General features: G+C 35.2%; 1 protein-coding gene across 1 annotated transcript in view; it reads left to right on the top strand.

Moving 5' to 3' along the window:
• Nucleotides 1–4,850, top strand: part of l(2)10685 (5-methylcytosine rRNA methyltransferase l(2)10685) — a 58,269-nt gene extending 53,419 nt beyond the window's left edge. Inside the window, exon 6 of the mRNA XM_090412118.1 lies at nt 4,556–4,850. Coding sequence (XP_090268244.1) covers nt 4,556–4,832 — 277 coding nt within the window. The 3' untranslated portion in view covers nt 4,833–4,850. The remainder of the gene's footprint in view (nt 1–4,555) is intronic.
• The last annotated feature ends 11,509 nt before the right edge of the window (nt 4,851–16,359 follow it).

The following is a 16,359-nucleotide window of genomic DNA, read 5'->3' as shown; positions in this document are numbered from 1 at the left end:
GTCCAGGGCATTTTAAATTGTTCTCCAGTAGTACTAAATGGTAAGAATTCACTTTATATAGTCACTTCAGGAGATGATGCATGTGAGTTTAAATTTAGAATGTGTTGCTGCTTTAAGCTAGTGGCAGATTCTGTCATGATTTGGATATCCTTTTGTTAGGGATGACAGTTTGCTTTGCCTCTTAACAGTTGTGTAAACATGCAAGGACTGCTTGCAAGCAGTGGTAGCTCATGGCTTGAAATCGTGGAGGTGCTGCAACTATCGAAATATACATATATACACACTGTAAGTACAGTGTATACCTGTTTGGATAAAATATCAAAATTATGGTAAAAAATTTTTAAAAAAATAAACATGAAAAAATATTGTTTATTATCGATAAAATTATACAGTTTGGTATAATTCAAAATTACTTAAAAATAAAATATATTCTTCTTGTTTTGTTCATGAAAAAATATTGTTTATTATTGATAAAATTATACAGTTTGGTATAATTCAAAATTACTTAAAAATAAAATATATTCTTCTTGTTTTGTTCATGAAAAAATATTGTTTATTATTGATAAAATTATACAGTTTAGTATAATTCAAAATTACTTAAAAAATCACTATAACAAATGTTATGTCTTTAATTGTAATGTCCAAATATTTAAAGAGACGGAGTAAACATGATAAGCACTATGAACACTCTACTACTGGCACAAACTTCATATAAACAACAGTGGAACTGCGCGACGGACAGTGCCGCATTACACTAATAGCTTGCGTCTCACAATAATGTGTACATGCTTGCGCGCTTAGCAATATGACACTATGAAAAACAGTGCCGCTAGTGTCCTTCGCCCTCATAAGTGCTACAAGATGGATTTTTATTATTTTTTTTACAAAATAAGAGAAATTATAAAATTAAATATTACAAGCAAATATAAATAAATTAATAAATATATTTATATATTGAGAAAAATTGGGGGTGCTGCAGTTCCGCAGTGCCTATACACGAGCTGTCCTGCTTGCAAGGTTACATTCTGGTTATATATTTCTGTGGGATATTCATGATGGTGACTGCACCACTATCTAGTTAGGCCAGACAGGTTTAAAACGTGCCTTGTGGCACATGAGCCTGTGACCTATGCTTAGTTTCTTGAGATAAATACCATTAAACATATGCAGCATGTTCTGAAGATGTGTGTAATCTCTACTAGATATGTTATTAGGAAGGCGGTTAAGAATTTGCATCTGCTGAGATGAACCTAGACCATGCCATTCCACACAGAAGTAAAATTTTTGAAGATTAGTGCAGTTCAGCACACATTAGTAATCATTCTTAATTGATATTACAAATCTGCAGGTCTTCATAAACTGAGAGTGCATAAAATCAAACATATTTTTCATCAAAGTACAGGTGTTAAATCTGGAATGAAAGGTTTAATTTATTATTAAGCATTTCATTCGGGATTTAACTAAGATGCCAAAATTCCCCAAAAGAAATGCTTGTACATATGTGTAAATGATTTTGTAAATAATGTAATAATACTTTCTTAATGAAGTTTTGTATGTGTTATGTTGTAAACTGTCCTGTAAATAACAGACAAAAATCATAAAAGTCTTTGTAAAGGTTACATTGGAACAAGAAAGTTAGAACAAAGTTCACATTAGTTTAATCGGCTTATAGACATAACCCCAGGCAGCCACGATGCGAAGTCCGAGGCACGTGCAAGGCACCCACGTGGGAGACATAACGGAGAGAAGATAGCGCGGAGTGCAGAAAGCTTAGGTACCATCAGCAATTGGTGACGTAGTAGGGAGAGCAGCCACGAGTGATATAAAAGATTTGGCAGCGCGAGCTTGGAGCTTTTTTCTTGGTTTGTGCCTCTCTCCCCTTGGTTTCAGGTTCTGGTAGAAGTCGTTTGTGTGGATGGGAAGAATGATGGCCACACAGTCAGGTAGCGGTCCAGTCCAGGCATAGCAGCAGCACAGCTAAACAGCCAGTGAAGACTGCAGCTTTATGCAGAACCACATGCACCCATCTGTCAGAGTAGTATTGCAATCACCGGCACAGGAGTGATTTGTGAACGCAATCACTAGTTGGCAAAATCGGAGGACAACAGGTAGCAGATCGAGGAAACTAGCCGAGAGGAGTCAGCAAAGATTGATCGATTTTATTTGTCCATCGAACTTCTAGAATTACAACAATTAACCTGTGGTCAATTGTTGTAATTCTAGAAGTATATTGTAACAGATATTGTCCTTGATTCATTTTCGGTGTGTTATAATCTAATCCTTGGATATTGAGTAGTTATTCACTTGCATAGTTGTGATAAATAAACGAGAATAGGACAGTTTGATTTGTTGATGGCTTTTAGTGTAACACTTTCATTGTAATTAGATCTTGTCTGATAGATTGGTGTTATCTGCAGGAACAAAAATTTTATGTTTAGAATAATTTTGATTACTATGTACAATACCTAGAATGAATAAACATTCTTGTTTTCTTTACCTAAGTAAATTGCCTGATTTCTCAAACCAATGCACACCACTTGCTTAAATTAGAACCTGTATAAAAAAAATTAAGCGGGGGGGGGGGGGACTGGTTATGACTGCTAATTGAAGAAAAGTAATTTAAGGGCTTGTTGATTACTAGATTCCAAGATCGTGTGACAGTCTGCGTGTTAACTCTCTGACAAGGAGATTTCTCTTGTATAGGAATTAAGATGGTGCAGCTTCAAAAAATAAATTTTTCTTAATTCTGAAAAGGAGTTAACTCCAGAATTGCAACCAAGGAAAATTGGTCCTAAACTAATGCATTATATTTGTTTGTAGGATTTGCACATGTGATCTATTGGAATGATAGGCCACTGAAGGAATAGGTTTTAGCTAAGATACAATACTAAGTAAGGGGATGAGAGATAATATCATAACAAGTGTATAACAACATAGTAATTAAGATAATAAAACATAAAATAAATGAATATACAATTTAGAGAAAGAAAAGATATAACACAGGATTTCCCAGGTAGAATCTGCCAAATTTCAGAGATTCCTTGAATAATTTTAAGCAAAAAAAAAAAAAAAAAAAAAAAAAAAAGAAATCATATCGACATGAGTCTTGATACCAGATAGGTAGGAAAAATGTCCAATAGCCATTTTATAATTTAGTTTTTAATATTGCAGTATTGCCTGACATTCATATATCATGCATATATAGCTATGAGATAATTCTTGAAGCTACTTGCAATGTTTGAATATTTGTTATTGAATTGACCTTTGCTTAATTGTGTGTTCACTGAAAAATGCTGTTTCAAATAAGGACTACTGACATTTGAACATTACCCATATACAGTACCAATGTACTATAGGTTGACCAACCAACCTCTTATGTATGGGCTCAACATAAAAAAAAAAAAATAAATAAATAATAAAAAAAAAAAAACATTCATTTTTTATTGTTTATATAATTTCAAACATAGAACTTTGTTTTGTTTCTATTCATATTATGACCTTTTTCTTGACCACTAGTATTAATAAATTAAAGCCTTAATTCTGTATGTTAGTCAAGTAAAGTAAATAATTGTTTAATATCCATGTTTCAATATAGAGCTTTGTTGTTGAGGAAAGCTGATTTCCAACTCTGTGGTTCCTAAATGACAAGTTTTTGTGTTGTACATAGACATTTGCAAGACATTTGATGTTACCACTGAATGTGACATTAATCACCAAGTTCAAAATACTGTACTTTGAAGAGTAACAGTGAAATCCTGGTGCGAGATACTAAGCAAATATCTACAAGACTCGAAATTCCTGAAACAGTGCAGATGGTTGTAAGAAGGAATGTTTAATTTAGCATTATTATTAAGCAAAAAATGGATGTACTAATATGAGAATTTGTAGACTGCACTATCACAACGTCATTCCTGTTTGTCTTGCTCATATGAGTGACATGATTGAGACTTACAAACTTCTGAAAGGGTCATATCAGTAGATGGAATGAAACTTTTCATTTCAGGATGAAAGGGTATCTATGAAAGTTGAGAATGAATGCTCAAGAAGGAAGTGAGAGCTAGATTTTTCTCTTATTGATTGGTGCATGATTGGAATGGTTTACCATTGGATGTTGTATGTGCAAGTATTCAAAAACATGTATGACAGATTCTGGTGTAGATAGTATGTGACCTCCCCTCGATGAATCCCTAACTCCCTGGAGGTCTCTCTTAATAAGACCGGAATGTTGAACAACTGTTAGAAGAGCTTTATTGATGCTCATTTCATAAAATAATTACTAGGACATTTCTTAACTTCTAAAATAAGTAGTCTACACATCGTTGCAGCCTTTTTTATCATTTTTGACATATCTCTCTATTAATTGGAAATTGAACTCTTGTTAATATAAATTTAGTTTGCTTAAAATCACCCAAGGAATCAGTCCCAAAATTTTTGCAGATTCCTGAGTTATATGCAATATTATGACTGCTTATCATATTTTATAAAAATTGACTGAAATACTTCTTTTCTAAGCTATATTATGCGTTCAATCAAATGACAATTATTTTTCTTACAGTGTTGCCCTTCGTACTCTGAAAGTTGGCGGATCCTTAGTATATTCGACTTGCTCACTGTCCCCTATAGAAAATGATGGAGTTGTACACATGGCTCTGAAGAATCTCTGGGAAGAAACAAGAATGGAATTTGTGATAAGCGATTTAACTGAGAGCTTCTCTCCTTTGCGAGGACTATTTCATTTCAGTGACAACTGCCGCTATGGACAACTCATTATCCCATTTTTGCCTCTGAATTATGGCCCACTATACATTGCTAAGCTTAGCCGTTTAAAATAAAACATTTTATTAAAAGCCTAGGGAGAAAAATTGCAATTTCTTTCAGCTTTCTGTTGTACATTCCACTATTTAAATTACACTACAATTAAAAATTAATGTAGAAAATTAGCATTCATTTTACCAAACGAAAGAGCACAATAATGGTAAGCACCTGCAGGATTTCTGTTCAGGATATGGACTACTTACTACTAATACCATGTTCCAACATAAAGATGTACACAAATTCACATGGAGAGAGAAGTAAGAAATAGGTCTTGTTGACTATGTTATTATTGATAGTGATATCTCCATGCAGATGCAGGACACTAGTGTATAGAGAGGATTTGAAATTTGAAGTGATCACCATTTAGAATTGAGTAGGATAAAATTGAATTTCATATCGAAAAGAAGAGTATGAGAAAGTTTTCAAATGAATCAAAATTGAGCAGCTTTGAGAGGTGAGTGTAGACTCTAACACAGAAATATTATTAAAGGAAAAAAAATGAAAGAATTTGAAAATAAGAACTGAACCTTAGATTCAGTGGCAGACCCTGAAAAAAATACTTCAACTTCCTCCACTCTCTGTTCCAAGTGTTTACGAGGTTCCTTGTTCTTGTAACTTATGTTATGGTCAAATTGGAAGATCTGCTAACATCCACTAACTGCAAGAAGAGATAAGACCCTCACCATTTTAAACACTGTTGTCTGAAAGCTAAGCAATGTATATTTTGACCGGTATATGAAAAAAATTTCATGACTACAGCCAAATATGGATATAAATTTATTGCCAGCATACTAATAAATTACATTATACAAAAAATGTGTTATAAATTTTGTACAAATTAAATTGCAATATGTTTATGACAAAAGTTACAAATTTCCTAAGGATGTAGGTAAGTAATGTAAAGTACTTATAGAAAAGTAGACGGAGAGACATTTCAGTATGGATTATGTCTAACCTGAACTGCAATGCAGCTCTCACAATGTATGATGCTTAGCACTAAGTGATTCAGGAGTTCTTGAAGCAAACTGACCCATTCCTCCTTCAGAGCAAGAATAAGGCCTTGTTTGTTTTCTAAGGGGAATTTCGAGCAGCAATGCTCGTCTCTATCATGTCTGAAACGTGTTCCATGGGAATGAGATCTGGAGAGTATGCTGGCCACTCGATTCGATTAATATTCTCCATCTCCAGTAGTATCTCCACTGCTTGTGTACAAGATGTGGCATTGTCATCCACAAAATGAATTCTTCACCTGCAGCACCACAGATGTTGAAGAACTTTGTTGCAATATCATTCACTAGTCATAGTCCCTTTTTCCAGCGCTTGTAGCTTGGTCCATCCATTAAGCATAATGCCCTCTCCACACCATGGTCCAAGCACCTGTATTTATCCCTCAAGAACATTCTCACAATGGTAAAAAGTACCATTTCATGCCAGATCAAGTTTTATCTAGAATCAGAGGAAAAGGACTATCATCTGTAGAATACATTAGCAATTGGCATCTTGTCCGGTTTTTATGGATACAACATCACTAAACACCTGTTCTACAATGAGCTATTGATAAAGAGACATAGACTACAGGCTTACTTGTCTTGCCACAGTTTGTCAAGATATCCACATATCTGTGCTTGACTGTAGCTGACCTGCCATAGTGCATTGATTACGTTTTGCTGTTATAACCAAGTCTGTCTTCATGCTTCATGGCAGAGCAAAGGGTTTGAAATGAAGAGTAGATTGAAATGCTGCCCTGAGCCTGGATACAATGCTATGTGAGAATACAAGCTTTCTGGCAATATCAGTAATCTCTTCCCATGTGAAATCTAGATGATGTCTTTGAGACATTACCAAAACCTTTGAGACCTTCATGAAAAGAGCTTCCTTCAGACACAGTTCACTTAGTGCAGCATTTTTATTCTGTTGAATGCTATAACATGATCCCTTTGCGCATCATTCAAAAATTTTAATGTGTACCCACTTTCTACTCAAAATCATCAATTATACAAATTGCCACAGCTGATTCATCTGAATTTGCAGTTGTAATCATCAGAAATAGTGTTCATCCTTAGGTTTTGGACACCAGTGTATTTCTACTGTACATTTTGGTTCTCAAGTAAAGAACCAAAATAGTCAACCTCCTGGATGGAGGTGACACAGGGCAGGACATATAGATGAGTTTGAAAACAGGTCTTTCCAACTTGAAAGCAAAATTCACTGCAAATGGCACCAATGAAGAAAGGATGGCCAATGATTTGTGGCAATCAGTTTGTGTTTTATAAAAGCAAAATGGTTTGAATTTATTGCAAACCATTTACAAAAGGAGATCGAAGTCTGTTGAGGCAGACTTGCTGCTGACAGATGACAGGCCATACTGATTAGAGGGATCCAAAAATGTGTTAATACGCTTGTTTTAGAAATACCATGACTATCAGGAATAATGTAGAGAATTTGAGATAATCACTCCCTCAATCTGGGGAATCTTTAGTGGTATAAATAAAGCACAAGTATGTGCTGGTCTCATCTTCTTCTCACATATGATGAAAAAATCCGGTATCAAAAATGCATGATTTAAAAACTAAAACAGTGCACAAAGAATGGTAAAGTATGAAATAAATCCTCACAAAAGCAGCAAGAGGAAGCTTAGAAATAAAGAGTAAATCAAACAGAAAAAGAGGATTACAAAACTTGAACAAAGAAATAGAAAATATAATAATAAAAAAAATTTACCAGAAAATGGTAAATTTCAAGAGAAAGATGGAACATTATTGAAACAAAACTAGCAAAAGATATATTTAAGCCACAACTAAAAACATATAAAATAATAATAAAATACATGAACAAATAAATAAATAAAATAAAAAGGTAAAAATACAAACAACAGATTTAGAAACATGGATAACCTATTTTCAAAATCTGTAGACTGATGATAATAGAGAAGGAAAGTTTTATAAAATAAGGAATATGATGATGTCAAAATTAAAAAATAATGAAATAAAATGAAAAATAAGAAAATATAAGAATGGAACTACAAAAATGCAACTGAAATTTAATAAGATTCCTGAAATTCTTTAAGGTCTGGATTTCTGGAAAAAACTCCCTTGGTTGGGAAAAAAAAAAAAAAAAAAAAAAGATTGCTGGTTATTCCAATTTATAAAAAAGGAAAAAAAGATAACTGCAATAACTACAGGGGAATTAGTCTGCTGAATATTCAAAGAGAAACTAAAAATGATTGTATAAGACAAATTACTAGAAGAGCAAAATGGATTCCCAAAAGGCTGATCTTGAATATGGTTCTAAAATTGAAAGAAGAGAATTTCAAAAGAAACACATGACCTTTGATTATGAAAAAGCCTTTGTAAATAAATTTCATCTCATTATTTTATTAATACCATCATCAAATTCTTAATATATACCCTCAAGGGGTGTACAGGATATGATAATACTACATGATCATTACTAACTTCTTATCTGCAAATTTCCTCCAAATCAGTTCATTACCTGTCAAGACTCCAACATTATCAGATCTTATATTTCTATCTTCTAAGGCACTTTTTATTGTATCAGTCCACCTATCCTGGACTTCCTCTGGGTCTTTTGCCTGCCAACCCGGCAGAGAACACTTGTTTTTCTAATCTTTCCTCTCCAATTCTGATTAACCATCCGGGAATGCGTTAGCTCTGCTAATGCATTCCTGGATGCTGACAATGTCAAGTTCTTTCCTAATATCCTCGTTTTTAATATGATATTGCCATTGATGCCATCTGATCATACTCCTAATCTTTCTCAGGACTCTCATATCTGCAGTCTTTAGTCTGTGGTCAAGTATTTTTACTTCTGTCTCAGATCCATACGTTACAATTGGCTTGAATACTGTCTTGTATATAGCTAATTTAGTCTTCCAACTATTTTCTCTGTTATTCCATATGAATTTTTTCAGTTGACTTCCTACCATACTAGCTTTGTTGATTCTGTTGTCTATTTCCATATTTAATTTACCATCTTCACTAAAAATCATGCCTAAGTAGCTGAAATGTTTTACTTGTTCTATAGGTTCTCCATTCACAATGCAGTTGATATTTTCAGTATTTCTGCCTATTTTCATTGTCCTTGTCTTTTTAATACTGATCTTCATACCATATCTGTTACAATAGTTACTCACTTTAGTCAGGGAATCTTGTAGTGGATTTATTTAGAAGTATCACATCATCCACATAAAGCAAAGAGCTGAGATTAACACCTCCAATTTTGATATCAGGTTTAATACCACTTTCCTTCATAATTTGATCCATATAGATAATGAATAACAGAGGGGATAATGTACATCCTTGTCTGACACCAGATTTAATATTAAACCACCTTCCTGTAGAAAGTTTATTTCAACCTTTGCTTCGAGTTTCCTGGTGTTGCACTACCTTACCTCAGTCCTGAAGATATTGTCAGGTGCAAACTTTGTTTGCTCACACTTGGATAAAGGATTAAACTAAATTTATTACAACTTCCTGTACTTCCTTCAATTCTAATTGCTGACCTACAACTATAGCGTTTTGAATTGCTTCTCTCTTGGCACCTTGTCATATGCCTTTTCCAGATCTCATCATCAAACACCATGGGTCCAATGCCCGTAGGTGTCCGATATCATCTTGATATGATTCTTCCATTGCATTCTATTTTGTGCAAGATGACTCAGTTTGTGTATAAAGTTTCCACACCATTTGACAATATCATTGCTCCCTTCTCTGTTTGGTCTTTCTATTTTGTTCTTTCCTTCAATCATCCCAAACAGCAGCATTTTCATTTTCCTCTCATCGTTCATTCTACATATATGGCCAAAGAGACAGTTTTCTTTTGATTATTATTTTTTTTTGTTTTGTTTTCTTTTGGTTGTATTCGTCTGTAGATTTCCTCATTGTTCACTTTCTGGATTCAGCTTATTCTCAAGATCTTTCTATAGCACTTCCTCTCAAATGCTAACTCGGGTTTTTCGTCCCGTAAACTCAAGAAAATCGACCGTAGAACCCACTTGATTTCAGACATTATAAATATTGTGTTAGGGTTAGGGACCACGAGATGGCGGCACATTTGAGCCGTCTCTCTTCACTGTGTACCGCTTAATTAGTGATAGCCTTGGGCCATCTATCTCTGATTAGTACCAGTGGAGATTGAACTGCCTACTCAGTCTCCAAAAGTTAGATAGGGCTAAATGGCCTCGCCTACTTCCAGTATACGGGAATAAAAAGGCGTTAGCTGATTTTTTTTATGTAGGTAATTCTTAATCAGTTTTAATTTAGAAAAACTCCTCTCACAACTAGCAACACTTAGAGCAATTGTGAGGAAAATTCGCAGTAGTATTACAATATTTGGAACTGAGTTCTCAAGACTGTATTTTACGATCAACTGCAAAAGATCAAAAAGGTTCAAAGTGCCGCCCGGGGTAGACATCCTGTCTCATCTTTTTTTGGGGGGTCCTGGCTCCCCTGGGTGAGCCAATGATGTGACATAATTCATAATAACAATAGCATCACTGATTTCCAATCAACAGGCTGTCTGTTTGAATTTCTTTGGTATGGATGTGTATGTCTTTAGGGGGAGATTTTCATCACCTGGTGGGAGACTACTAAGAGTCCTAGAGTGACTTAGATTCAAAACATGGCATCTACAGCAGGAAACAAGATTAGCTAATGTTAATCCACCAAAGCAACTAAGACAATAAAGCTGGTATGTGAATTCTAATCACCAGCTTATTTTGGAGAATGAAAAATGTTTTTAAAGGGAAAAATCTTTTACCTCTCATAAGACCAGTTGAGTTAGCTGCAGCTAAAAACCGCCTATGTATGTTTCTTATGTCCTAAACAAATCCTTGGCTTTGTACTTTCCAAATGATGGACAAATCTAGCATCTTTGTGATGTTGATTACAGGACGATTCTCTATGAGAGTCAATATATGCTTTTTGAGAATGGTTGTATTTTAGCAATTTACATACATATTATAAGGCAATTGATATACTGCCAACAACAACGATGCAAACAGGAGCGCACATCTAGAGTCTGGAAAGAGATTTAACAGGCTGCTATACATATATTTCAACTGCCAGCTGATATGAGTGATCTGCAAGTTTTGTATGGAGGAGCAGTGTCAAAAGGTTGAAAGTCATTAGTAGTAGTGTACATTCTGTTTTTAGGGGTGTTATTTTTAATTTTTATGTTGATGATATTGGCAGCATTAATTAGCATATACAATTATTTGCAAATAATGGGAATTGTTGGGAGAGTTAACTTTCAAACAGAATCTAAGTAGACTGGTTATATGGGAAAATGAATGGATTACAAATTAAACATGGTGCAAATGACTGAAATCTCTAAGGATGAAAGATATACAATGGGTAAAAAATAACTTAAACAAGGTGCAAAAAATAAGGGATGTGGGTTGATTGCAGGCAGGGATCTGTAATATGGGGGGGGGGGAGACAGACTATAGTATTATTATTATTGTATATGGGCACCTTCACAGAGTCCAAACTCACCTTGGGAGATCCAATCTGTTCACACAATCTATCATATCACTTCTTGAACCCATTAACCGACAAAGCACTAACAACTGATTCTGGCAACCCATTCCATTCATTCACAACTCTCCAAGCGAAAAATCTAGTCCTCACGCCCCTAATGACCACAATTTTATTCAACTTGCAGGAATGACTTCTTGTTCTCCTCCCTTCCAGCTAAGTGCTGAAACATTTCTTCTGCATGAATCTTATACAAGTAGTCCCCGGGTTTACGAACGAGATACGTCCCTGAGAACGTCTTTAAGTCGGATTTGTATGTAACTCGGATCCCTGATGAACAGCGCATATGCGGGAATAATAATAACAATACTATAATGGCACATATGTGGCAATAATCATACAGTGTAATACCGTAATAGTAATAATAATGCCCCTGTACTGTAATTTGTGCTCTTTCTTTTAATTCAAGTAAACAGAACATAAAAACAAACTCATACAAAAATTTTAGATAGGAAGTAGGAGAAATTTTAAAAAATTAAAGGTTGCATCAATGTCTTGCTTACTGGAAAGGGCATTTCTGAGGCAAGAAAGCAGGCTAACATTAATCGGAAGATGATGATGGAGATGATGATAGAAAGGTGGACCTGGTGCTGGAGAATCAGGATTTGATTCTGTTTCTGGAGGAGGCGAGATTACCACTGGAGTCAGTTTCTTGAAAAAGGTATCTAGGGTTGTTTGCACAGCCTTGTAGCAGCTGATGTTCTCACTAAATGCACAGTAAACCTTTGTAAACAGCTCAATGTTAGGATCTCCTCAAGCTTAGCAAATCCTGCTTCAATGAGGCAAAAGGTTTCAGCCAATTCTTTTGTCATAAACTTTCTTGGCTCTGAATCTTCTGATTCTTCGTGTTCTCGTGTCTCTGTCGGCTGCTTCTCTATCTACATAAGATCTTCATTGGTTAATTCTTGTGAATGGGACTCTAGTAAGTCAATAACATCATTTTCATTGATGACTGATGTCCAATTGCAGTGCGTTATCATTATCCACTACAGCTATTCTAGTTTGGCAATGTCTTCTGTGAAGCCACGAAAATCATCACAGAATTGAGGGCACAGTTTGTTTCATACACCTTTAATTGTTGATTACTTCATTTTCTCACAAGACTCAGCAATGTTTTGATGGCATCATGGATGTTATAATTCTTTCAGAACTCTCTCAAGATCATCACATCATCTTCTGTAGCCCTGACTGATTGCGGGAATGTACGTCATAAGCAATATGCCTTAGATGCAGAAATGACTCCCTGGTATATTGGCTGTAGTAACGATGTAGTGTTGGGTGGTAAAAATACGAGCGAATTACATTTTACATTAGGATGAAGGTCATCTAAAGATGTTGGATGTCCAACATAAGCAGAATTTTATAGGGAATTTTCTTTTCTGAATAATAACGTTCCACAACAGAAATCAAACGGTTCAAGATCCAATCTTCAAACATAGCAAGTGTGACCCAGGTCCTTAAATTTGACTTTCGAATAACTGGAAGAGTTGCTTTAATAATGCGGGTTTGTTTCCATACGAGAAAGAAACCAATTCCCGAATTGTTAATTTAATTATCCTTATGGGGAGCCCATTCGTAAGTACGGAACGTCGTAACCAGGGGACCGCTTGTAAAATCCTTTAAGTAATTTAAATGTTTCTATCATATCCCCTCTTTTTTTAACCTATCAACCAACTTCTTCAGTCTTCACACCCTCAATCTATCCTCAGTGGTTGCTCACCTCCACCACTTCCTCATTCCCAAGAAACCTAGAAGACCAGACCTGAACACAATAGCCCAGATGTGGGCATATCGGAGTCTTATAAACATACAACTTCCTTATCTCAGCTTGTTAGTTGTTCTTCAAAAGCTAAGTAATCTTATGATATTGATGTTCATTAATTCTTTTTTCCAGAGAACAATCTGTCTGCCCAAAGTATGTCAGATTACATTCATAAGGTATCTGGTAAACGCCAGCTAATGATAAGGGTGACAATGTTTTTTTTTTGTAAATAGCAACACGAGAAATTTTGTTGATAGGAAAATATATGTGGGAAGGTGACACTTCTTCAGATTTCTACCAATTGGTTCAGAGATACCAAAAATATAAAGGATTCGCGGTCTGTTGAAGAATCTTGAGGTGTTGGAGTCAGTTTATCTGCTGAATTTGATTAGGGTTGTAACCATTAAATTCCATTAAAGATTTGATAGTGAGATGTTCTTGTTGTAAGCTTGAGGGAGAAGTGCACGCATGTGCTCTATTAATTAAAGACTTGATAAAACCAATTTTTTGAGACGTGTGATGAGCAGACTTTTGATGAATGTATCTGCCAGTAAAAGTAGGTTTTTGATAAACGCTGGTTAATAAATTACCAGAGGCTGTGCACATAAGGACGCTCAAGAATGGTAAATTAGTAGCCTTTTATTTTTCCATGGTGAATTGAATGCGTGAGTGAAGGCAAATGATCTGTTGTAGGAAAGTGGTAAGTTCATTTTTAGAATGAGGCCAAACAGCAAAGACATGATCAACATAACTAACCCAATGAGAGGGTTGGGGATGAATGGATGAGAACAAGGTATCTTCAGATGCTTCCGAAAATGTATCTGTCAGTAAAGGTAGGTTTCCGATAAACACTGGTTGATAAATCACCGGAAGTATCAAGTCTGCTCATCTCACCTCTCGGAAAATCGGTATTATCAAGTCTTTAATTAATAGAGCACTTAATGTGTGTTCCTCTCATTCAAGCTTAAAACAAGAACTTCTATCAAAATTTTAATAGAATTTAACGGTTACAGCCCAAATCAAATCCAGCAGATAAAATGACTCTTATGTTCCAACACCTCAAAATTCTTCAACAGACCGCAGGGTTCCAATCTCTTATATCTCTGAATCGATTGGTAGAATTTTGAAGGAGTATCACCTTATTCCCATACTTTTCTATCAATAAAATTTCTCGTCTGTTGCCATCTACAAAAAACAAACTGTCACCTCTATCTTTAGCCAGCATTTGCCAGATACCTTGTGAACATACTTTGGGCAGACAGGCCATTCTGTAGAAAAAATAATTAATGAACATCAATATTACATTGAATACATGAAAACCAAAAGTCTGGTCTGGCACAACATAGCATTGATACTAAACACAGTATCCAGTGGGATGAAGCTCGTCTTCTCCATAGCAGTTTTAAATATGAACACCTTTTCAAAGCCCTTTTACATCGGCAAATCTGAATCAGAACGAATGTCTCTCTCTCTGAAAAGTTTGGAAGAGTCTCATTTTATGTAACCATCAAAAAAAGTTTTTAATATTAATTTCTAGCATGTGGCAACAGTTTTTGATTGGTAAACCACCAATTGTTATGTACATTGTATTCCCATTTCTTTGCGCACCAATAATGCACTGTTATTTTCAGTACAAAATATCTGTACTTTCGTTTCATTAAAGTTAACTACTGTGGTTATCGCGTAATTTGTTGTTTAGAGCAATACATAGTCTATATATATTTTAGTTGTAAATTAGCAGTTAGAATTGAAGGAAATACCAGGAAGATGTTCTAATGTAAAATCAGGGGTAAAACAAGGATGCATATAATCTCCACTCTTATTCATCATCTACAAGGTTCACATTATGAATGAAAGTGGCATTAGGCCTGATATTTGAATTAGACATGCTAAACTTAGGTCTTTGCTTTATGCAGATAATGTTGTACTCCTAAACATAACTAGTGCAAGTCTCCAGGATTCTCTGACTAAATTGAATAGCAGCTATAACAGGTCAGGAATGAAAATCAGCAATAACTATGATAACAGACAGGAACACAGAAAACTTCAGCTGCATTCTGAATGGAGATTACATAGAACATTACATAGTAAAATATTTTAGCTGTTTAGGCACAGTTTTTAATGGAAAGATGGCAAGTTAAACCTGGAAATAGAAACAGAATAAGCAAAGTTCGTATGGTGGGTAGCCAGATGAATAAACGTATATGGAATAAGAGAGAAATTAGCTAAAACACCAAACTAGCAGTATACAAGACAGCGTTCAAACTGGTTTTAAGTTATGGATCTGAGAGTTGGCTTAGAAATACTTGATCAAAGACTAGAAACTGCAGATATAATGGTTCAGAGAAAAATTAGGGTAGTGAACAGATGGGCATCGGTAGAATCATATTAAAATGACAATACTAGAGAGGAAGTTGACATTGAGTAAGCAGAGCTAATCTAAGGTGGTATGACCACTTAAATAGAATGGATGATGAAAGGTTAGTAAAACAGGTGTTTGTTGCCAAGATGGTAGGAAAGACCCAAAGGAGGATCAATGTCTAAGTGGATCGAGTCAGAAGTGCCTTAGAAGTACGAAATTTTAGATATGACAATAATAGACTAATTTGGAGGAAAATTGTGGATACGAGATTAATAATAAAGCAGGCTTAATCATGTGGTGCTGTAATAGTAGCCTGAATTCTTCTGGTACATATCACTAAACTGATGACGATGATGGCAATATTCACTCATATCTCTCTCTCTCACTCATATCCATCCAGTTAATATCCTCTCCGACATCTGCCAAACTCTACAGATTACGACTTTGGTCTGTCCTCATGGTTAACCTTCCGGTCCTGAAATCATTTTCAACTACCTCTGACCCTGTCCAAAGTGTCTCCATCCCCTCCAAACCCCCACTGCCTGAGCACAGTCATCTAGATGTGGCCTTATACAATGGAATCACTACCATTCTATATCTGCTGATTAATGGTCTTCTTATAACCACAGCAATCCTCTGAGCTATTTTTGCAAACATGCCTTTAGCAACTCCACTCCCTCCAGTATACTTCTACATATGCAATATGCAATGTCTCAGCATTCAAAACCTTACATTTAAATATGTTAAACTTTGATCACCATTCACCTTCTCACCCTTTTGGCTCACTTAGAAGGGTGAATTTTCCTCCTGAAGTGGCACCATATCAACACTACGTTCAGTAATATTCCCTAATTCCACATTAC

Source organism: Typopeltis vanoorti, chromosome 22 (genome assembly GCF_054136105.1).
Source record: "Typopeltis vanoorti isolate ZY-2024b chromosome 22, IOZ_Tvanoo_1.0, whole genome shotgun sequence".
NCBI classification, from domain to species: Eukaryota; Metazoa; Arthropoda; class Arachnida; order Uropygi; family Thelyphonidae; genus Typopeltis; species Typopeltis vanoorti.
This window is presented reverse-complemented; position numbering and strand designations above follow the sequence as displayed.